The sequence below is a fragment of the Haliotis cracherodii genome, unplaced genomic scaffold, assembly GCF_022045235.1.
Source record: "Haliotis cracherodii isolate W230 unplaced genomic scaffold, xgHalCrac1.p SCAF_6, whole genome shotgun sequence".
NCBI classification, from domain to species: Eukaryota; Metazoa; Mollusca; class Gastropoda; order Lepetellida; family Haliotidae; genus Haliotis; species Haliotis cracherodii.
Window position 1 is genome coordinate 17,715,260 of NW_027266319.1, and position 23,165 is coordinate 17,738,424.

Consider the following 23,165-nt stretch of genomic DNA (forward strand, 5'->3'; position numbering starts at 1 on the left):
TAGCCTGAGTAAAAGATTAAAAATTCTTTCTGAAAGACTCCAAAATCAGCCTCTTGAAACATCATAATGTGTACCTTAAGTGTAATAATCAAGCACAATACATGTTTGCGTTTTAAACTGAATCTTCCTTGAAAGGAAGATATCTCAAAACGGTTAAAACAATTTTTAAAAAACCTTTCCCGTTTCTTAAAGCGTGCATGTCATGTGGGCCAAAAGGACGGTTGTCACACCTTGTCTTTTGTCAAGGAACCAGTTAGACAAAATGATATACCCTAAATACACAGACAAGTCGGCACCCCTAACGAGGCCAATTATTCCATCAACTCACTCAACACGGCTTAAGTGTCCTTTGCTAATAAATGAGATCGTCACATTGTCTTCCGTTACAATTTACTTGATAGACCATCCCTAATTCTGAGTAGAACGTACATATATGTCCAAATATCGCCTTCCCAATTACATGTATTACCTGTCTGACAGCTATTTCCGATCCATCCAGCCGCACACCCGCTCTTACAGTAGCCAGTTGCCTTGGCACATGCAGTGTTTTGATCACAGTGACAATTCTGGGAACAGTTGACACCAAACGTGTAGGTATTGCATTCTGTGAACAGAAAATAGCAGTCACTATGAAATATAAATATCCTATTATGTATGTTGGAAATGAGATGCTGGATGAGAACATGCGATACCACACGTGTGGTCACTACATTCTGGAATTGTGTTCAAATATGTGATTACAAAGCAATGCTGTTTGTTGCTGTTTGTAAGTTTATATATGGTATGGAAAACTGATAATTATAAGGACGAACATGTTTATTTACATTATTTTTTATGCTGATTGTGATTGAAATCATTGTTTTTATTTTCGTTTTTGTGTTTTTCCTTTGTGTCATCTAACACAAATCACTATCACAGTCACTCGACAGTTTATCTAGAAATGTGACCAGCTATTTGTTACCAGATAAACAGTATCCATTTTGTTATTTCATGCAATCACTGGATATGATCTAACGTTTTAAATATCAGTCTTGGCTAAAATAGTACCTTTCTGGCAGACATTCCCGATCCACCCTGCTGCACATCCGTTCTGGCAGTAGCCTGTTGTTTTGTCACATTTAGTGTTGTTCATACAGTGACACCGGTGGGTGCAGTTCAGGCCAAACGTGTTGTTCTGGCACCCTGAAGAGAGTATAATCCATGACTGCGTCATCATGTACTCAACGACGTCTGCGGGTAGGTTTTGATATTGCTGGTAAGTATTATATTCGAACTATCGTTCATTGAAATTCTTTTACAACATATTTGAAGTCAGACTATTGGTGACAGGTCGCTCTGCAGCCGAGAAGGTATGACTTGCACTCTAACCATCAAATTACAGCGTGTTAATAGGTCGCTTTTCTTATTAAGGCCAAAAGGAACCTAAATATATCTAAATATATACCCTAAATACAGACAAGTAGGCACCTCTACCGAGGCCAATTATTCCGTCAACTCACTCAGTACAGGTTATGTATCCTTTGGTAATCAATGAGATCGTCACATTGTCTTCCATTACAATTCACTGTATAGAACACCCGTTTTTCGCATTAGATCGTACCTATGTTACCAAATATCGCCTTACCAGTTGCATATATTACCTGTCTGACAGCCAGTCCCGATCCACCCAGCCGCACACCCGCTCTTACAGTAGCCAATTGTCTTGTCACATGTAGTGTTTTGATCACAGTGACAATTCTTGGAACAGTTAACACCAAACGTGTAGTTATAGCACTCTGTGAACAGAAAATAGCAGTCACTACGAGGGAAATTCAATATATAACCAGCCTAACGTATTTGCTACTGCTCCTCACTTCTACTTTTTCCACATAATCACCATTGAGGTCTATGCACTTTGTCCAGCGATGTGTGCGAGCTAAAAGCCCGTTGTGATAGAAACCATGGGGTTGTTCGTGTAACCAGCCCTCCACTGCTGTCGTGAGTTCATCATCGGACCGGAAATGACGTCCACGCAGTTATTTCTTCAAGTTTGGGAAGGGAAAGTAGACGCTTGGTGCGTAAGGTGGATGAGGCAATACTTTGAACCCGTTCCGCTTCACTGCGGCAACCGTGATTATCCACGACGTTTGGCAAGAATAGCAGTCCGCAAACGGTCCAGGAGATCGGAGTAGTACTCTCCAGTAATAGTCTGGCCACGTGGCAAGTAGTCAATGAGCAAGACCCCTTTGGTATCCCAAAAGATGGTTGCCATGACTTTGTCAGCCGATGGTTGAGTCTTAAACTTTTTGGGACGGGGTGAAGCAAAGCCAGTCCACTGCTTACTCTGTTCTTTGGTTTCTGGGTCATAGTGGTGTACCCAGGTTTCATCGCCAGTAACAATTCTCTCCATAAAATTATCTGCATCCCGACCGCATTGCGTCAAAAGTGCCTGACACATTAACTCACGTACATATGGAATACTGTAAGGGACATTCTCGCGATCTCGCATTCTTGCGATCTCGACCTTTGGAAACGAGGTAAATATGCCAAAAACACGAGAATGCCAAATCTCGCGTTCTCGCGATCTCGCATTCTCGTGTATTTGGTACATAGCCATTTTTGTCAAAAGTCGACAACGCGAGAATGCGACATTTGAACATGATGCAAAATCTCGCAATCTTATGTGTTTTGGGCATATTTACCTCGTTTCCAAAGGTCGAGATTTCGAGAATGCGAGATTGTCCCTTACAGTATTCCATACGTACATCCTTCTGATTATCACTCAGACATTTCGGGACCGATCGGGCACACAGCTTCCTCATACCCAGACAATCACCTTGGCCATTTCTGACACCTTCATTCGCCTGTCTTTGACAACCAGTTGTCTCATAGCTTCACAGGTTTGGTCATTGGTCACCTCTACAGGCCCGTCAGGGCGTGGCTTATCTTCCAGGTTCAGCCGACCCCTCTTAAATTCTGCAACCCAGAATTTGCCCTGTGCATACGAAGGTGCACTGTCACCATAAACATCTGACAATTCATCATGTATCTCCTTTCCCGGTTTCCCTTTTAAGTAGTGGTATCTAATAACAGCCCTGTATTCAACCTTTGGCGAAAATTTGGCAGAATCTGCCCTTGTCATCTTTATAGATCACGTGAGTGACTTCAAATACAATTTCCTCAGTGAAACTTTGTCTATGCACGTGACATACATTGGTGCACAGCACGTGACAAACATGCAACCGTTAAGATCTGATAAATAGCTTAGGCTGGTTATATATTGAATGGCCCTCGTATGAAATATGAATGTGTTGGCACATGTAATATTATTCTTACAGTGGCATCGCTGGATGCAGTTGGCACCATATGTGTATTTACCGCACACTTCAGAAAATGGCATCAATGTGTATCTATCCAAAATAGCCCATAATCGTGATTTCTTGTTTCTATACTACTGATGCAAATCTGATCAGATAGCATGTTGGAATGGGTTTATATTAGGTGTTGTAATACACACTATTAAAAAAGGTACATGAGTGTCAAATATTATGCATAACATAGATCAGGTAGGTTGTTACGAGTGTCTTTGTATGAGTATCTCTGTTAAGTGGAATGAGCTCTTCGACGTGTAGGGGGTTACATAAAATTACCAGAGATAATCTTCAGTGTACAGAAACCTCCCGATTTAAAGTCGATGTACTGTAATCCATCCGAACATTTGGTGCCAACAATTCGCTACTCAATTACTCTAAATACCTGTCTGACAGTCATTTCCAGTCCAGCCATCCCCACACCCCTTGTCACAGTATCCGGTAGTCTTGTCACAGGTGGCGTTGTTCATACAGTGGCACTGGTTCGAGCAGTTTGGGCCAAACCAATGGTCCTCACATACTGCAGGGATAGGCACCATGCGTAATACGAAGGTAATACACAAGTCCCTTCCGGACTAGTGGTTTGTGTAATACAACTAACTGTTTAAAGAGGAAACACGTCACCAACAGCTGTATCTCATTGAAGTACATACATTTAAACATAATAAGTCATCAGCGCGAAACACAAGGCACTTATAATCTTCTGTACACTTGTAAAGATATGGTTGGAGGTGCCTTATAAAAAAGAGCACTTTGTTAAGCATATTATGTTTCAAATGATTTATAAACGAAATATAAAGTTTTCCATGTTTAAAAAAAACAAAAAAACTACAGGGATCCCTTGTAAATTAGATGCACGGCCACTTATTCTGAAATTGAAAAGCAACATAGAACGTGAAGAATCTTCCAAAACCTCACGTTTAAGGAAGCCAATTAGTTTTCTTATGCATTGAAGAGACAGCTTGTTTGGGGAATTAGAATGATTGGAAGTGCTTCATGGTGAAACTAAACATACGTTTTTCACATGTATCCAAGATTTGAACATAATGTTGTTCTTTCAGAAAAAAATCATTTGTCATTCGAAAATTATTTGAGACATAATAATAATATGTCGGTATGAATGAATTTATAGTTGGCATCTCAGCATTACATGCTTTATTCTGATAGTCTGTTGCAATGTACATCAGTTGTTGGCTTATGCCTCCGGAAATACAGTTTGAGGTACCCACCGTGTGGTGGTGTAACTGGAGCCGATGTGTAACATTTATCAAAGATTGAGGTGTGACGCATTTGTTTGTCGCCTTATTGGCAACGCAGAATTGTTTATGTTAAGGCTCTGTTCATGACATGTAAATTTAAGCCATTGATAATATACACTAATTGTACGTCACGCCCTTTCCCTGTAAGGGGCTTGATTTGCAAATTACAGAGATCGATCTCAGATCAGCGGAATATTTGTTGTTGTGATGGCGTGGTATGTTGTTTCCACTTGTACATATCTGCCTCCCAGACTTGGACATTTATCAAAACGTCCTTGACTAATGAACACTTTTACATGAAAGTTAAATAAAAGCATAAGAGCATCGTACGGTTCCAGCTAAGCATGAGTTTAGGAATCACCACCAAACAGTGATAATACCAGGTGTTCGCGAAAAGGTGAGTGCATCCTGCCCCACCGGTGGCACCGTCACAAACACATGTAAAGAAAGGCAAGTAAATTTTTGTCCTGCAAAACAACACGGGAACACATGGTACAAATAAAAAGAAGAATGGCATCGGAAATCATTCTTGTTACTGATGCGTCATAATTTGATTCGTCCTCCACACGTAATCCATAAATACTGTTTGAAGGCTTCACTGAGGCGTTGAATGCTGTAACGTGAATTTTTAGTTTACAGTAGACTGTACCTTGTCAGTCTTGACACTGATTATGTACATAGTTTGGTTGTGCATTTATTCGTCTTGTTCGTCTTTGCAATTACAAGGGAGTCATATTATCAAACAGTAAATCTGAAAGATCTCTTTTCCTGTGTAAGCGGGCATCTCATTTTCAGCTACTTGATCTGTATACCAATTTCATATTTTTTTAATATGTATTTGAATAATTAATTGCTTGTTTTTAAATTTGGTGTGATGCTTTTATCAACAAAGATTATCAAAGGCTCTGTTCAGGAGGTTAAAGTACCGTAAAATTCTTGTACCCCCTGAGTGACACATAATTCCTATCATAATTGATGCAAAATATCATCAACTAGTGTTTTTAAGCCAACTCATTGTTGAGCATGTTTTTTCATATTGGCTAGTATTGTGCACAACCACCAGTAGCTAAAGTGATGACGTAAATCCTGCTCGGCTATCATGCATTTATGATTTGTCACAATGCTTACTAAAACACTTCAAGATTAAACGCTGTAACAACGCTTCTGTATTTATTCATGCTGGGCAAAGATGAAGTAGTCAGTTAATGTTTACTATATGTTCCTGTATTGTTTTTGTTTTAGTTTGCATGTGTTTGTGACGGGTGCCACCGGTGGGGCAGGATACGCTCACCTTTTCGCGAACATCTGGCATCATCACTATTTGATAGTGATTCATAAACACATGCACATGTTATAAGGTGCAACAGACTCTGTTTTTTGCTGAGATTTGTTAAGAATATGGATATGATTTTACCGCTTTTATTTACGTCATTTCAAGACTACAATGTCGTGAAAAACGTATAAAGGCCAAATTGTGTTGTTCGTACACTTATGAACGAATGATTCGCAGTCGGGTGGTCAATGGAAAACTCCGTATATCGTTTAAACTTTACACATTTAAAAAACATATTGCAACATTGTCAACTACAACGACACCTTTTCAGAGGATACAAGTGATGAAATGACTCCTATACTCACCCAGTACTTGTACTTCACACAGACTCAGATATGTACCAGACGTAAGACTCACTGAAAGTAGCCGGCCTTGGGTCACGTTAACACATCTGATGTCCATCACGGTAGTCACGTGTCTCGCTGGATCGTGTGTATAACAGGTCGTGTTCCCCACTCTTACTTTCATTGACTTTACTCGGTCCTCACCTGCATTATATACGACATACATAAAACATCTATCAAACCTCAACGTACATATACTTGGTTGAGGTGTTGTAAAATAGTTTCAAACAGTGTTGTGTTATATCGCAGTCAGTACAATTCTACCTAAGTCAGGGCGACTTTTTTCAAGCAGGAAAACAGCGTTTAACTGGGGGCGCTTGTTTACAATCTAGGTCCGTGAGCTCTCATTCTCATTTCCATGGGGAGTACACACTGCTGATATGTGTAACGCGCTGAATCAACCCACTGGTGGATTATCACTATGTTACATCTATTATAAATCTGGACAAGGTGATCTAAATAATATAAACAATTACAGAGGTATTTCACTGCTTAGTATTTTTGCTGAACTATTCACAAACATAATAAATAAAAGGTTAGTGTTTTGGGCAGATACCCTCAACAAAATCAATGAAGAACAAGCTGGATTTAGAGAGGGCTATTCAACTATTGACAACATTTTTATCCTTCAAGTCTTAGTTAACAAATACCTCAGTGTCAAGGGTGGGACACTTTATGTGCTTTGCCAAGGCATTTGACTCAGTGCAGAGACATAAACTATGGAACCTTTTAAGATCACATGGCCTCAGCTTTCAGATGAACAAACTATTGGGTAGCATCTACGAGAATATTAAGGTGTGTGTGCGAAACAATAATGAGATTTCAGAAACATTTATTAGTCAGTTAGGAGTAAGACAAGGATGCATCTTAAGCCCATTTCTCTTTACTTTTTTCATAAATGAACTGGCTGTACAAATAAATACCAACTGTGATTATGGTGTTCAGCTCCATCCAGATATTAAACAGATATTTTTACTTTTATTTGCAGATGATATTGCTCTCTTTTTTTTTATCTCTGCAATAAATGGAAGCTAAGAGTTAACATGAGTAAAACAAAAGTTTTGGTATTTAAGAATGGAGGTGATTTAGCAAGTAAAGAATATTGGTCCTTTAAAGGACAAAAAATAGAAAATACAGGATTTTATAAATATCTTGGTGTTTACTTCAGTAGAAACTTGTCATGGCATAAACGTTTGTATCAAGCTGCTTTACAAGCAAGAAAGGTCTTTGTTAGTATCCATAAGAGTTTGAAAGTTTTAGAAACCATTTCTCATCCATCTTTTTTTTAAAATATTTGATATAAAGATACTCCCCATTTTGTTGTATGGGGCAGAAGTCTGGGGTTTACAGCACGTTGATGCCATAGAAAGGATTCATTTATATGTTTGCAAAAAGTATTTAGGTGTTAAAATAAACACTTCCAGCTTGGTGGTGTATGGAGAATGTGGAAGATTCCCTCTCTATGTATATTCAAATATAAAAGTTATTAAATACTGGCTGAGACTTATTGACATGCCCTCATATAGATTGCCAAAAAAGTGTTATAATATGATGATAGTTTATGATAATAATGGGAAAAGAAACTGGGTTACAGGTGTAAGGGAATTACTTTTCAGTTGTGGCTTTGGTGATATTTGGCAAAACCAAAATGTGTATTCCAAATCAATGTTTATACTTTCATTAACCCAGAGATTAAAGGATATTTATTTACAATCTTGGATTGCATCATTGACTCTAACAAACAAATGCTTTTATTACAAAATGTTTAAATCAGAAATAATTATGGAAGATTATTTATCAAAAGTTAATGTTAAAAAATTTCGAACGGCTCTTTCACGTTTTAGATGTTCTTCTCACGACCTTTTAATAGAAACATGGCGCTATGTAAACATTCCTCGTGAAGAAAGAATCTGTAATCTATGTAGTTTAAACTCAGTAGAAGATGAATTTAATTTCTTACTTGTATGTCCAGTGTATTTACACCTTGGAGAAAAATACCTGCAAGCGTATTATAACAGGTACCCTAATATTATTAAATTTGTTACATTGCTGTCAAACACAAAAAGAAGTATCTTACAAAATGTTTCCATGTACATATATTATGCCTCTTTATACCGACAGAACCTTATGAAAGAATAATCTTAGCTGCTTGGTATTAGGAAACTATCATGTGTATATACATTAAGTACATATTTATAGATATTTGCCATCTGAATAAACTACACACAAAAGAGGTAGAAATGGTATTAAACTACTAGGCTGTCATATGATATTGTGGGACGTGATATTACAAATGGTTAAGTATAGTTATATGTATATGAAATGATATGATGTGACATGACATGATGTGATATGATATGAAGTGTTGTGGTGTGATATGATACATGAGGGGATATGATGCAATATATTATGTGTATTCTAGAAATTGTGTAAATACTGTTTTTAAGTGTACATATTATATGGCTTGCGGTCTTCCAGTGTTGAATAAATATTGATTGATTGATATGAAATAAATTGGCATGGAATGACATGGCATTATATGGTATGATATGATAAGATATGATGGGACAAGCTATGACATTGCTAATGTGTTGTGTGATATGACATGTTGAAATGTGATACAATATAGTTGTGATATATGGTTCGATGGTATGTATAGTATGTTATGATAATGTTATATGAAATAATACTATATAGTATGATCTTATAATAATGATACAATATGATATGATGTTATAGAATATGTTGTATGATATAACAAGTTGTGATATGGTAATATAGAAATTATGAAGTTACAGGGTGGTATTGTACTGTATGTGTGAAATTATGTGACTGCGTTGTAATGCGAGGTGGAATGACGTGAGGTGATCTGGTGAGATATGTACATAAATTGTATAAAACTGTATATTCTTCAAATTGTACTATAGGCCTGTGGCCTCTTCAGTATGTGAAATAAAGATATAACATATAAATCTGGATCTGCGTACACTCAAATTTGATTTATTTCCCATCTCCCCGAAGGTGTACAGTAACATCTCATCCTGCTGTACTTATTCACCGAACAAAGTGATATTTATAATAAACGTATCACGAAGTCATATAGAGAACATCAGTAAAACATTAATTGTTATCATGATCTTGTGTGATTAGAAGTAAAGACATATGAATAACATAAGCTCTTTTAACTTCACATCTTTCATAGGAATCATAAGACACTCTTTTATAACATTTAATGTAATCTGCACAATTATATTAAATTATCCTTCTTTCATTGGGTATATAGTAAATATTTATTCATCTGCAAAGCATCTGCACTTTCATGCTAATATCAAAGACTAAACCAGTGCTCCGTTTGGTCCACATGAAATTAAAGGCAATGTATGTCTGCTTTTGTTGATAATTTTCTCAACGGCCGACGGTTCTTGCGAAGTACATGTAGGGAATCGCGATAATAATATGTAAATCTTACACGTGAGATATGTCTACCAATATACACAACAATCCAATGTTGAACCCAATGTATACAAAAGCGTTATGTCTTTAATATGCTGATTCAAAGGAAACGCAATAGTTAAGGTCCAAAAGAACTTAATGTTTTACATTGGTAAATTAAAATGTCCATGACCATACTTTCAAGACTAAGAGCAAAAATCATGCACAAGTTTCAATATATATTTTCCCCATTAACTCGATGGGCTAAACTGCATAGTCATATCCTCTATTTATTCTCACTTTGTGCTTTGTTGTATATCTTGATCCAGGAAATGTTATACAACTGCCCCAGGTCCACCTGCCACCAGGGCTTGTCTTGTATGGCGGCATGAGAGCAGGAACCATCCCAGTATTGTGTGTCTGTATTCCCATCCACGGACAGGTTTGCCTTTTTGACACCACACACATCACCAGTCACGTAAGGGCACCATTGTGTATCGTTTAAGTCTCCCTGTTGAGTTGCAGGCTTGTTTAGTGCCACGTTTACTGAAACATTGTGCGTGAAAGATCGGAAAGGGCTTAAAAGATTCTCTTCTGATCAAATGTTGTTCCACGTGTTTCAGTGCACGCACTCACAAACGTTTGGATCATTCGGCGTATCAATAATGAATTTCAGATGTAGTGTCCATAAAACACTTTATCCGATCATTACTGTTCAATAAAATTGAAAGTAAGTTGCAAAATTTAATCACATGGCTTTCATTACGCTTTAAAGTGCAAGTCCGGAAGGTATATACAGTTTTGCAGAAATGGAAAGATCGTTAATACAAATATCCTATTCAAAACATGGAAAGCGGCGCATAAAGAAGATTTATTTTCACTTTAGTACCGTCTATCAAAGGCTGAAATAAATACTTCGGAGGCTTCACATACGGTCTGGTTGGAGGAGATGTTCTCCAAAATTACACCCTTTATCACACAAGTCTGCCACTCCGTTTCCACCCTAGCACGCAAGCCTCCGTTCACGGACATAGTCGGCTCCACACTTCCTCGGCAAAACAGACCTATTCATCAGCTTTTTTAACCCACAGACAGTCTCCTATCCACAATTAAACAATGATTATTTGCACACTGTATTTTCCTTCGTTTGAGTCTTTGAACAACGGATATGTGACAAAGAACATTTTATCACAAATTGAGTTCATTTTTCAGTTGTTTTATTTGTTTTGGTGCGAGACCATTTATTCTTTAAAATATTCGCTGAGCTGTGTATAAAGCGATGAAACATCGATCGTACTTACTTCGTTGCTTTTTTCGGTATCGTTAGCCGAAATCGACTAACTTGTCAATATGTCCAACTCTAACAGTGACTAGTTTTCGAGTCATCATGGAATGTGAATGTTTGACGAAAGATGAAAGCGTGATTTCTGAGGAAGAAGTACAAGTGAACCCTACATGTAAGAGCCTGTGACCGGCAATAGTGACGAAAATAACCAGGATTATCCCTAACTTTGACGCATAGATCAGAAGTGATTGCAAAACACAAATTAGTTCGTTTGTTTTGCTTATTTTCTCCAAATCACAATATCCTTTTGCAGTCTTGAAAAAGCACTACAAAGACGAATCGACATGGACTCGCTTAAGTGTTGCATTACACTTCACACATGGCTGAGTGGCATGTGACACCTGGACTGACTGCTGGCATACATTATGTAATAATCTACTGCAGGTGCATGCAGTTGTGAGATGAGAGTGACTGGAGGGGAGACAAAAACTGTACATGTTCTGGGCCCCGTTCCACAAAGCGATCTTAGGGCTAAGTTGATTGTAACTCACTAAGTACGCGATCTTAAATTTTTGTTACGACCGGCCGCCTGTCCCTCATAGCAATCTTAACTAAGAGAGTTGTAAGTTAAGATCAAAATGCTAAGTTGCTCCGGACCAACTTAGGATCGCTAAAATCGATCTTAAATATTGTACCATAGTAACAAAGATGGCGACTTTTCTTATGATGTGCAAGGAAATGAACCGTGTCTTACACAAAGAAAGGGTTTTAGAGACCGCAACCGGCAGCTGGATACGTTATCTGACGATGAACTGTATGCGGGATATCGTATGCCACGCCCTCTTGAAACTGCTCGAAGCAGTCTCTCCGTCCATTACACCAGCAACCCAGCGTTCACATTCCCTCTCCCCAGAAACGAAGTTACTCCTGACTTCGAGATATTTTAGCAAGAGTGTTTTTTTCGTTGAGTTGGGCGACCTTCACGGGACAGTGAAGTCAAGTGTGTCCCGGGTGTTTCACCCGACTGTAGACGCCATTTGCAACTCTATCAATAATATCCGTTTTGATCTTGACAATTTACAATTTGTGAAGCACGATTTTTATCGACTTGCCGGATTCCCCCTGTCATCGGAGCCATAGACGGGACACTTGTGCCGATCAGGAGGCCCCCTGCCGATGAGGAAGCAGCATACGTGTGCCAAAAGGGCTTCCATGCCATTAATGTTCAAGCCATTTGCGATGCAAACCTGAGGTAATTTATGCAGTGCCCCCTCCCCAATGCCAGTGAATAAAAAGAACACGCAAATGTATCAAAATAAAGACAAATGTGGCAATCAAGTCTGAGCCTATTTCTGGTAATTTACTTCCTGTTAACGTTAGATACGACCTTGGCATTGTACCTCTCAGTAGACACGCCCATGATATCTATAAGCCAATAGGCAATGAGCAATTTTTTAGTGGGGTATGTTTTGGGTTACTTAAGGATATCACACATGTAAAAGTCATACTTTGTTGTGTAAAACAGTTATTTGTAATAGCGACTAGTCATATAATTCAAATCAGTGTGGCAATGTTACACGTCACATTAATATAAAAAGGATGTAACTTCTTGTCCATAGTATAAACCCTTCATAATGTCTGCTTGTTGAAAACTTGTCATCTGGGTTTTGTTCTTACTATTTTCAGGCCTAGGTTTACTAATGTTGTTACAAAATGGCCAGGCTCAGCCCATGATGCATCAATTCTAACCCATAGCTCCATTGGAGATCAGGTTAATAGAAATTGCCATGATCGATTTCTTCTTGGAGACTCTGGGTAAATATTTGCAATAAAATTGTTGGTATATTATACAATTGAATTTTTAATTATTTTTTTTATAAATGTTTTATTCAAATGAGTTTGACTGAAATTAAAAAAACCTTTAACATACGTCACAATATCTTCAGCTGATTGAAGCAGTGATTGTGAAAAGTAGTTTTGGCCTAGGTCACCTTAACCACAATATGGGTAATATATTTGGATAATGTTACAGTTATGGATGCAGACCATGGCTCCTAACACCTGTACTTGACCCACAAACAAGACACGAAGAGCGTTACAACTCTTCACACTCCCGAACAAGAAACACCATTGAGATAGCATTTGGGGTTCTAAAGTCTAAGTTCAGGTTGCAAAAATATTCATAAATTGAATTTAATAAGCAGTTGTGAATTCCAATAAGTTCATGTATACTTTTGGCTATTTAAAGGTTTCAATAATTTTAAATTTATTGATGATGAAGTTGAAGATTCATATGTAGTGTTTTCAGTATAAATTTCTGCTCAGTTCATCAAAAATAAATTAATTTCAAGTAATTCAGAAACACAACTAAATTTTCACATGCCTTTCTTCAACTTTGTTAAGAATATCTCTTTCATGTATAACAGGTGTCTTCACAAATCTACGGGGTGCTTCCCATTTTCAACCAGCAAGAACTGTAGAGTGATCATGGCTGCATTTAAGTTGCATAAATTCTGCATGGATCAGAAAGTGCCATTACCACAACTGCTGGAAGAAAACCAGGAAGCCCACGTCATCTACCAGGGCAATGTTCAAGATGGACATCAGGCAAGAGCTCAGTTGAGTGCTCATTATTTGTCATACTAATCAACTGTCTCTGATTCATAATTCTAAGTACATATCACTAATGACAAGAACAAGTGTATATTCTGGATGTAAATGATTTAATACAACTGATAAAAACATTTGAATTTCAAATTGTGTGTATTTGTACAGTTACAGTTTTCTTTATAATTAAACAGATGTTTCATTTAAATACATGAATACTGTCCATGCATTATTGTTTAAATGTAATGTCTAACTTCTTATAATACAAGTGATATGACATCTATGTATGTGAGCCATTGACATCATGATAAATCAAAACAAATTTGACATTATTCAATTTGTTTCCAAGTTATGAGACAGGTCAATACAAGTTGTTGTTTGTTTGAACGAAAGAAGTACAAGTAAAATGCAAGTGTATGTTATCAGAAAAGTAAGTACCTACCTTCCAAATACTATATTGTTATCATATCATGTCGTCTCCCCTCTCCCTCCACACACTATATTCAGTTAACATTTTATGATGTGAATTCTTAGTTTCATGACATCATTGTCTGGTGGGATATTACTTTCCAATTTTATTTAAACATCATGAATTGTTGCCACAAACAACAGTATAGGCTATTTTCATTTAAATAATATCAGACTTAGACATCTGCTAAATACTAATTAAAATGGACCAAATATCAAAACTGCATGCTGCACTGCTATACTTTTTGTTGTTCAGATTATCTCCCTTGGGATAATGTGAATGATATTAAATCTTATATTTTAAGTAATATTCCATATTTTGTTAGTTTCATCGTAACAAAAAACATCTGAACATTTATAGACACACATTTAAGATGTGGATAAAAGAAAGTTTACAATTAAGTTTGATAGTTAGAGGGGGATTGAGTAGTGTCAGGAAAAAAATCAAAAGATAAACTTTCAAATCTTCTCTCCCCCAGAGCTAATCTACGTTTTTCTATCTCTAGCCTTTCTTTCTCCAATGCCAACCTCTCTCTCTCCATCTCACACCTGTGTTGCTGGATTGAAACAAGCTCCCTTATTGCCGATAACTTGTTGGTCTCCGCATGTTGTGTGGGTCGCTTCACACACTTCTTGCCTGGAATTAGCAGAAAGCTGATAACGACATTGAAAGCAATGATTTGGTAATACTTCCTCAGATGCTCCTAAAGTACATGCACTATTTGTCTGTTTATGCAGAATAATATACTTTTTTATGTGTATTACTGACTCTATTACTTAATGATCTTAGGATAATACTCTTATATTCATTTTTCACCAGAATATTCACCTGCATGCACTGTTGTTTCAGTGATTGCTTCCTCACTAGGAAGGCTTGCAAGGACAGGCTCATCTGCCAGTGTTGGTTCGGTTGGCATGGTGACCCCATTTGTATCACTAGACACTTTAAAATAAAAAGATTGTTTTCTTTGTTGTTAAAAATTAAAACATTTAAATGAAATATCAAAAGCAAAATTGATACTCTTGTTGAAATTAAGTACATGAACAAATAATTCTTATGTTTAAGAGGATATAAGCATAACACACTTGTAGCTTTCAGCATTATAATATTGTTTTTCATTGTAAGTATTACCTTCACTAAGAAATGTTTCCAAACCTCCCTGGATGCCATCAACCTGACAGGCTGGAATCAATGAGAGTACCTGTAATACAAAGGAAATATTATAATTCAATATTACATCAGTCATAAGAACCATTACTTGATTTGCATATCCTTCATTGAAACATAATCATGTTGACACCTTCAGCTATAACTGTGGTTAGATAGATATTACAAACTCAATTGTGAATATAATCAAATTATCAAACATGTGTTTACATTAAATACGTGCCTTTTGTTCCACCTTCGACATGGTAGCAGGACATGGACCTCCTCCAGTCTTACATGCCTCTTTTCTATTTGCTTGGGCCTTCTTTCTCGTTTGGCATCTGTTGAATAAGAAGTAGTATTTTACTATTATAATATATATATATATATATATATATATATATATATATATATATATATATATATATATATATATATATATATACTGGTAATTTCTTGTACATGTACAATATCAAAACACATAGAATGTTAAATTATGCATGCATATACCTATCTTCCTGCATGGTATACATCTGGAATGTATTACATTACATATTTCTGTAGTTTCTAAATAATATATTAAGTGCAACATATCAATTATTATTTCAGTGAACATGTCCCAAGAACATCAAAATTAAAATACTAAAAATAGTCTTTATATTTCTACTGAGGTAATTTGTTCTTAGAAAACATGCAACAATTATAACAATAATGATGATATTAAAAATATGACATTGCATCACAAAATAACAATACATGCAGTTAATGATTCTGGATGTATTTGCTTTTGACCGAACTCGAACTGATGTCTAAAGACTACCATTCAAAAGCTTCATTACATCTTATTTCAATATTAAAAATATACACTTTGTCATTATGCACATTAAAGTATGAACCCGTCATACTTTTGATGAAATAATAAATGTGTGAACCCATCACACTTGTTGAAATAAAACAAATGTGTGAACCAATCACACTTGTTGAAATAGAAAATGTATGCAAATCTAAATGGGCACTCACTGTAATTTATGGATGATGAACCTGATACTCCTCAATACTGATTCAGCCATCTGAGGGTGCTGAGCTCAATCAATAGTTTAAGGTGTTTTGCAAATATCTTCCTCATACTTTCTTGGCGTCTCTCAAGGATCATATATTTTCAGAATGTCAAATGATATGGATATACATAGTACATCATAAGCACCATTACTCTACTACAGTAGTATATTGAATATCAGATAATATAGGGGAACATACGTAGAATCTAGAGAAAAAGCCAAAGTTTTTATACCTGTACGTTTGTTGGACTTAACTTGATGTCATTCCACTTCTTCCGAACATCGGTTGCTGATCGGCTACTTGCATTGATCCTGTAAATGATAGTCGGTGTTGGAATTATGGAAGCCCAGGGTCCTTATTATTTTATTTTACAGACTGGACAAAATGCAGTTACATTAGTTATAGTTTTTGTTGTACTAAGAAGGCATTGAGGTTATTTTCTAGGTTTTGCTATTATTTCCAATTTACCAGAATTTAATATTAAATCGAATATATTCATTATTTCAAAGGTATGGTGCATGTTAGGGTACGTATGTTGACTTATTATTATATCAGATAACATTCTGACAGTCCACCGCTCACTTACTTGTTAGCGATGTCCTCCCATATGCTGCCTTTCAGCTTATTGGTGACGGTAGAGCTGAATGAGGATTTCAGTGTCGTGTGGTGAACAGCCACCTCATCAACAAGGACAGCGATCTCGCTTGCGGTAAAATTGCTGCGACGAACGCGTTTGACGCCGACAGAGATCTGCGATTCGGCCATATTTCGACAATGCGTCGTCTGCTAAACTTGACTAAGGGAGGCCACTCTCAGGGAAACTTTCGTATCTTCATGGCTGAAGATTCCGATCTTTGTTAAGATTGGCTACTTAAGAACTTGTGAAGTTACAATCGCCGAAAGATCGCTTTGTGGAACGGGCGTAAACTTTAGCCAAGACGATTTTAAACTCGACGTAAGTCTCTAAGATTGATTGTAGTTACGTTCGCTTTGTGGTTAATTACCGCCAATTGGTCCTCAAAAGGTAGATGTATTTCAGTTTAAAGGTAAAAAATATATAATTGATGTAAAATCAAAGTTACTTGACCCGCCTCCACTAGCCATACTTAAGCCTGAGTCACATATCCACTGATGCCGGGAAAGATTAGTTTACCATGCCCGAAAAGACTGAAAATCGGCAAAATTGAGAGTTACCAAACGGGTCGCCAGATGATCATCTGTGAGCATTGAACGTGTTTTTGACATCGGAAAGACCCCGGTGAACACATCGGAAGAGACCCGTGAAGATTCCAGGGTAGATTAGGTTTTCAGCAACCCGTGCTTGCCGTAAAAGGTGACTATGCTTGTCGTAAAAGGCTACTAACGGGATCGGGTGGTCAGGCTCGCTGACTTGGTTGATACATGTCATCGATCCCAATTGCGTGGATCGATGCTCATGATAACAATCACTGGATTGTCTGGTCCAGACTCGATTATTTACAGACCGACTTAATATAGCTGAAATATTGCTGAGTGCGTCGTTAAACAACAAACCAAACCAAACCAAAACCAAAACCAAAACATCGGAAGAAAATAACATCTTCCGGCAGCCAACCAGTGACAACCCCCCGCAATACGCTAGAGTCCAAAGCTCCCTTTGCCTTTCCACTCTTCATCTCCGAAGTTACAGACACTACAAACTTACAAAATCAACTGAAATGTAATATAGATCTTCCAGCAATTTCGACGGCGAACGCGAACTATGATCAGCCGAGCACTGAGCGGGCCCCTCTTATAACGAGCAGCAAAAGGGCGGTGTCCATCCGGGCATCGACCAGTGCCCGAAAGTCACCGAACGACTGGGTTTACATCGGACGGGCACCGTCTGGGTATCGGGAGATTACCGTCCGATTCCCGCCAGATGACCGGTCAGTCACTGGACGGTATAAGCCTACCGTTTTTTCCAAAATCCCTTCAGGAACCGGCCGATAATCTTTAGTTTCATGACTACTGCACCGATGTGTCACAGATGTGGGCAAAAATCTGAGGAACGCCGGGGCATCGGTGAAACCCACCGATGAGAGTGACTTATTTGACTACAGCCACCCTGACACTTGCACGATTTTTGTCCCTGCAATGCCACGCAATGCGTCGTGGCAAGGAGTGCCATTTCAGTGGTACGCAGCGGAGCGTGAAGCCGCTATTGTGCCCTGTTCGTGCAGTGTACACGCATAAGTTACGCAATGTCTACGCAATGCACGTCCAAAAATGGGCCGCATTGGCACGCATTGACACGCAATGGCACGACTTGTTTACGTATAGGTTAAGTATCGTTCGCACATTGTTTACGTCTTCCGTACCGCAATGTCCCGCAGTGTCACATACGACAGGCATAGTTTCCGCTGTTTTCCCGCATCTCCACGCATTGCCCCGACGATTTCGCTCATGCGTGAAGTCGTCCTGGCAATTTTTGGTCACGCTTTGTACCGGTTGGCGGCACTCTTCAAATCTCGCTATTGGCGTAAGTATATAAACTCAAAATAGAAGAGACGCTTCATTCCTCGACTCGCTGTGGACGATACAACATGCTGCATACCAGAGATACTGTTATTGCAGAACAGAGAAGGTGTCTATATCTGGCAGCTGCAGGACTATTGCTTCTTGAAGAGCAGGAGAAAGGGCAGCAAGAGCAAGAGGAAGAGCATGAGAAAGAAGAAGAGACAACCCTAACTAGAACAAGGAAAGCAAGGACAGTGTGGGTTAGGGACTGGTTGGCGAGAAGACATGAGTTCGGACATTATGATCAGCTATTGACAGGACTCCATAAGGAAGATCCCAGAGGCTATAGGAATTACCTGAGAATGACACCTGACCTGTTCCAAGAAATGGTGCAGAAGTTAACCCCTGACCTTAAGCAAGAGACCACATTCATGAGAGAACCGCTTGAAGTTGGACTCAAGCTGGCTGCCACCCTCCGCTTCCTAGTCACTGGAAATTCCTATCCAAGTCCACAGTACAGCTTCAGAGTTGAAGCAAGTACAATCTGCAAGTTCTTACCAGAGGTGTGCAAAGCCATCATTGAGGTCTTCAAGGACGAAGTGCTCAGCTGCCCCAAAAATCAAGAAGAGTTCAAGGGGGTTGCTGAGATGTTCAGCTTCAGATGGAACTACCACAACTGTCTGGGGGCCCTGGACGGCAAGCACGTTGCTATGAAGACGCCACTCAAAGCAGGCTCCCTCTATTATAATTACAAGGGCTTCCACATCATTGTACTCATGGCAGTTGCAGGTGGTGGGTATAAGTTCTTGTATGTTGATGCTGGGGCAGAGGGTGGTGCCCCATTGCGCCAGTCCTTCTGTCTCTTGTCATGCAGCTGTGGGTAGTCGTTTACATATTCTGCTAATTTCATGGTACCCTCATCTGTCCACTTATACTCAGGAATTTCTTCCTTGGACAATCTGATTCTCTTCTGTTTTACTGTGGGCTCTTCTTCACTTGACAGTTCTATTTAAGTCTCTGTAAAAACTGCAAGTTGCGTCTGTGGAACAACATCCACACTTGAGCTGGAGGAAGGAGGAGAAAGATCCCTCTCCCTGTCAGCAATCTGTGTCTCTTTCTCTGTCTCGTCCTCTTCCTGTCTATTTTTGCACTGGTCTTCCCCTTCTACGGACTTTCTCCTTGTAAGGCATGTTGTCTGTTTGCTGGCAAGTTGCAGAATGACCAGGACCCGCTTACATACGCACTGACACGAGCGCCGTCGTCGCTCATTTTGTCAGAAACTACGCGCGAACAATGTTTAAACAGTTCGTGCATTGCGGGAATGGTTCGTGACGTTCGCGACTTATGCTGGGCGTTCCAAGATAACGTGAACAACTCATCAGAACACCCTAACGACCGCACGATCACTCCGTGACTAGCTCGAATGCGTGAACGCGGCGCGAACAGGCGCGCCAAAAACGTGGACAGTTCGTGACCCATGCGTGGCATGGCGTGTCAGAGCGTGTAGTGGATTCCCATGGCACGCATTGACACGCACCGTTGGCAGTGTTCACGTCGAGTTCGTACAGTGTTCACGCATGATGCGTGCCAAATTTTTGAACATTTTGAAATTATCGACTTGGTACGCATCCCCGCACCCTTCACACTCTCCTCACGCTCGTTCCCGAAGACTTTAATCATTGGCATGCTGAAGAGCGAGCCATTGCGGGAACAAAAATCGTGCAAGTGTCAGGGTGGCTTTACATTGAATTCCGGTAATATATGTAATCAATACCCGGCTCGGGGTAATACACAAACAGCTTGGGGCCCTAATCGACCGTGTTAATTAATCCACGCCTACATTTGTTCATGATCCTTGCACTATAATCTATTCAAATAGTGGCTCGTTAGACATAAATAGATTGCTGTTCAAAGGTACGATAAACTCAACTAACTCCCTCCCTCTACTGCTATCTATCTTATCTTTGATTCTTTAGTATATTAGCACTGGGTTGACAGACGTGGTGACACGTGAAGACGAAGTAAACAGATTCAGTATCTTCTCAGACTAGCGATAGGCACATTGCTGAAGAGTTACACAGTTGATAAAACACAAATACAAAAAAACGAATTCGTTGCACCTTGTATGTGATCCGTGCTCGTTGTGAAAATGGAAGATTAGTAGCACCTAGAATACAAGTTGAACCTCAACCGAAATATAGCCATGTAAAGATACATGCTGTTCCTCTCTTGCTGATAATGTCAGGAATGTAACTGATGATCTCTGAAAAGCTTTCACTGTTTTAGACGTTTATCTTATTTCAATATATTGTATTTTATTTTGAGAGTCGCGGCTGATGTACATGAAAATAGATTTGATTTATTAAATAGTTGCTAGTAAATACAAGAAAGTGTCAGTTATTATGTTAAAACTCTCTTTTAAACGTGTACAACTGTGAGATAGAAATGACGTCACTGTGGATCACAATGGCATAATCAAACAATGGATGACGTCATACGTTTCCTGATCAATAGCGCTCATATGCATTAACTAAAAGGAGCGCTGACAAATATTAATCACAACAAATATACAGCTGCTGAACAAAAGTTTGTTACATTCACAAATTTCTAACAGTTGTTGCATTCGTTTCCCAAAAAAATATTAAAGATAGTCTTTTCTTGTCAAAATAAGATAGTCCACACATTTTACATGCAAATAAGGCAAATAAATGTTGGTATTATGCAGAACATTAAGTTAGATTATGGATGCATTACAATTACTGCTCAAGTTGCGGAGGTAATTTCTACAGGTATCGCCAGTCTGTCTCGGTGAGTACATTCTTTTTGAACATGTACTTTCTAATGTTTATGAAACAACTAAACTGCATAATTCTTCGAAACATTAATTGCTTTTGAATGTAATATATTCATTTTGGAATCTAATATAGAGATACTTACAAAATTCCTACACTGTACAAAGGGTTTCATGACTTGATGTCCGGTGCCATTAAAAATTGGCATGACCAAAAAAGATTTTATCTGTTTTCTTTTGCAGAATTGTCTTAGATAACGGATGTTTTCAATATCTGCTGCTGAAAATATATCACAAAGCAAAGAAATTTAACTTTTAGTGAAAGAACCCGGATTGTCACCCTCAGGCACACTGGACTGAAATGAAAGGAAATTCAGAAAGTGATGGCCGAAAAATACAATTGCAGTGTCACAATACATGGTATGATAGAGTTGACGAAAAAATTTGATTCCACAGGAGATGTTATTGATGCACCCAGGTCTGGCAGACCAAGATGCACAACAGAAAGAGAGGACAGATTGATACGCAAACAGTGTATGATAAACAGATTCTCAACTCTCAACATTTTGAGGGGTATTGTGCGGAAAAGTGTTGGTTTGCGGAGCAGTCACATGACAATCTCAAGACGTCTACAAGAATTTGGGTTGAAATGTTACGTCCCTTGTAGAAAACCCCTTCTGAATGTAAGGCAGAGAAAACTGAGACGGGACTGGGCAAGAGCACACGCACATTTCAGAGTGGCAGATTGGAACCGTGTACTTTTCTCCGATGAATCTATTTTCAGATGTTTTAGTAATAGGCGTAGGATGAAAGTAAGGCGTCTCCAAAATGAGAGATACAGCAGTTATTGTTCACAGGTGACCGTAAAACACCCACCCCAGGTTCATGTTTGGGGACTCATGTCAGCTAATGGTACCGGTATTCTTAAAAAGGTGCATGGTACAGACTGAGATCATCAATGACCTCAAAACACAGTGTGAATGCCTTGTATTTCCGAGTACAACATTCCTATTTCAGCTAGATAAAGCCCCTGCCCATTTTTCCAAGAGCGCTCGTGTGTTTTTGGCTGCCAGAAACATACCATTATTGGAATGGCCTGGTAATTCCCCTGACATAAGCCTTATTGAGACTCTCTGGGACATTATTGGCAAGAGAGTTGCTAGGGAAATGCCTACATCAAGCCAGGAGCTCTGGAATTTGGTAAAGAAATATTGGTATTCTGTCTCAAAAGATACCTGTCGTGGTCTCTTGGAATTGATGCCTAAACGAATAAAGGCACTACGAAAAGCAAAAGGGGGTAATACTCCTTATTGAATGTACTTTCTTCTGATACCAAATAGCGCTACAATAGAAGTATTAATAACCTTGTAATATGTGTATAAAGTCTTCATAGCCATGTAAACATAGCAATGTAACAAACCTTTGTTCAGCAGCTGTATAGTGAATTCGATTTCAATGCAAGATAACCTCTTCCAATTTTCAAACTCAGAAAAAAGAACAACTTTATCAACAATTTGTTTATACACTGTGAATAGTCCAGAAGATTTACTACATTCAATCCTTTTAAAATTATTTAAAACAACAAAATCTGATGCACACCCGCAATTTTTGA

At 38.5% G+C, this 23,165-nt stretch overlaps 2 protein-coding genes and 1 pseudogene across 2 annotated transcripts in view; 1 reads left to right on the forward strand and 2 right to left on the reverse strand.

Moving 5' to 3' along the window:
* Positions 1 to 23,165, reverse strand: part of LOC139446119 (receptor-type tyrosine-protein phosphatase epsilon-like) — a 50,210-nt gene that overhangs the window by 26,905 nt on the left and 140 nt on the right. Inside the window, exons 2-5 of the mRNA XM_071227401.1 lie at positions 10,019 to 10,264; positions 6,248 to 6,430; positions 3,736 to 3,870; positions 1,641 to 1,775 (exon numbers count right to left, since the gene is read on the reverse strand). Coding sequence (XP_071083502.1) covers positions 1,641 to 1,775; positions 3,736 to 3,870; positions 6,248 to 6,430; positions 10,019 to 10,264 — 699 coding nt within the window. The remainder of the gene's footprint in view (positions 1 to 1,640; positions 1,776 to 3,735; positions 3,871 to 6,247; positions 6,431 to 10,018; positions 10,265 to 23,165) is intronic.
* On the forward strand, positions 7,043 to 8,425 carry LOC139444803 (uncharacterized; annotated as a pseudogene).
* LOC139445245 (myb/SANT-like DNA-binding domain-containing protein 4) lies at positions 14,477 to 17,049 on the reverse strand. Its single transcript, XM_071226386.1, has 6 exons — positions 16,871 to 17,049; positions 16,539 to 16,595; positions 15,470 to 15,566; positions 15,211 to 15,280; positions 14,908 to 15,021; positions 14,477 to 14,715 (listed from the first exon to the last, which is right to left on the reverse strand). The coding sequence occupies exons 1-6, from the start codon at positions 17,047 to 17,049 to the stop codon at positions 14,477 to 14,479; spliced, it is 756 nt and encodes a 251-aa protein (XP_071082487.1).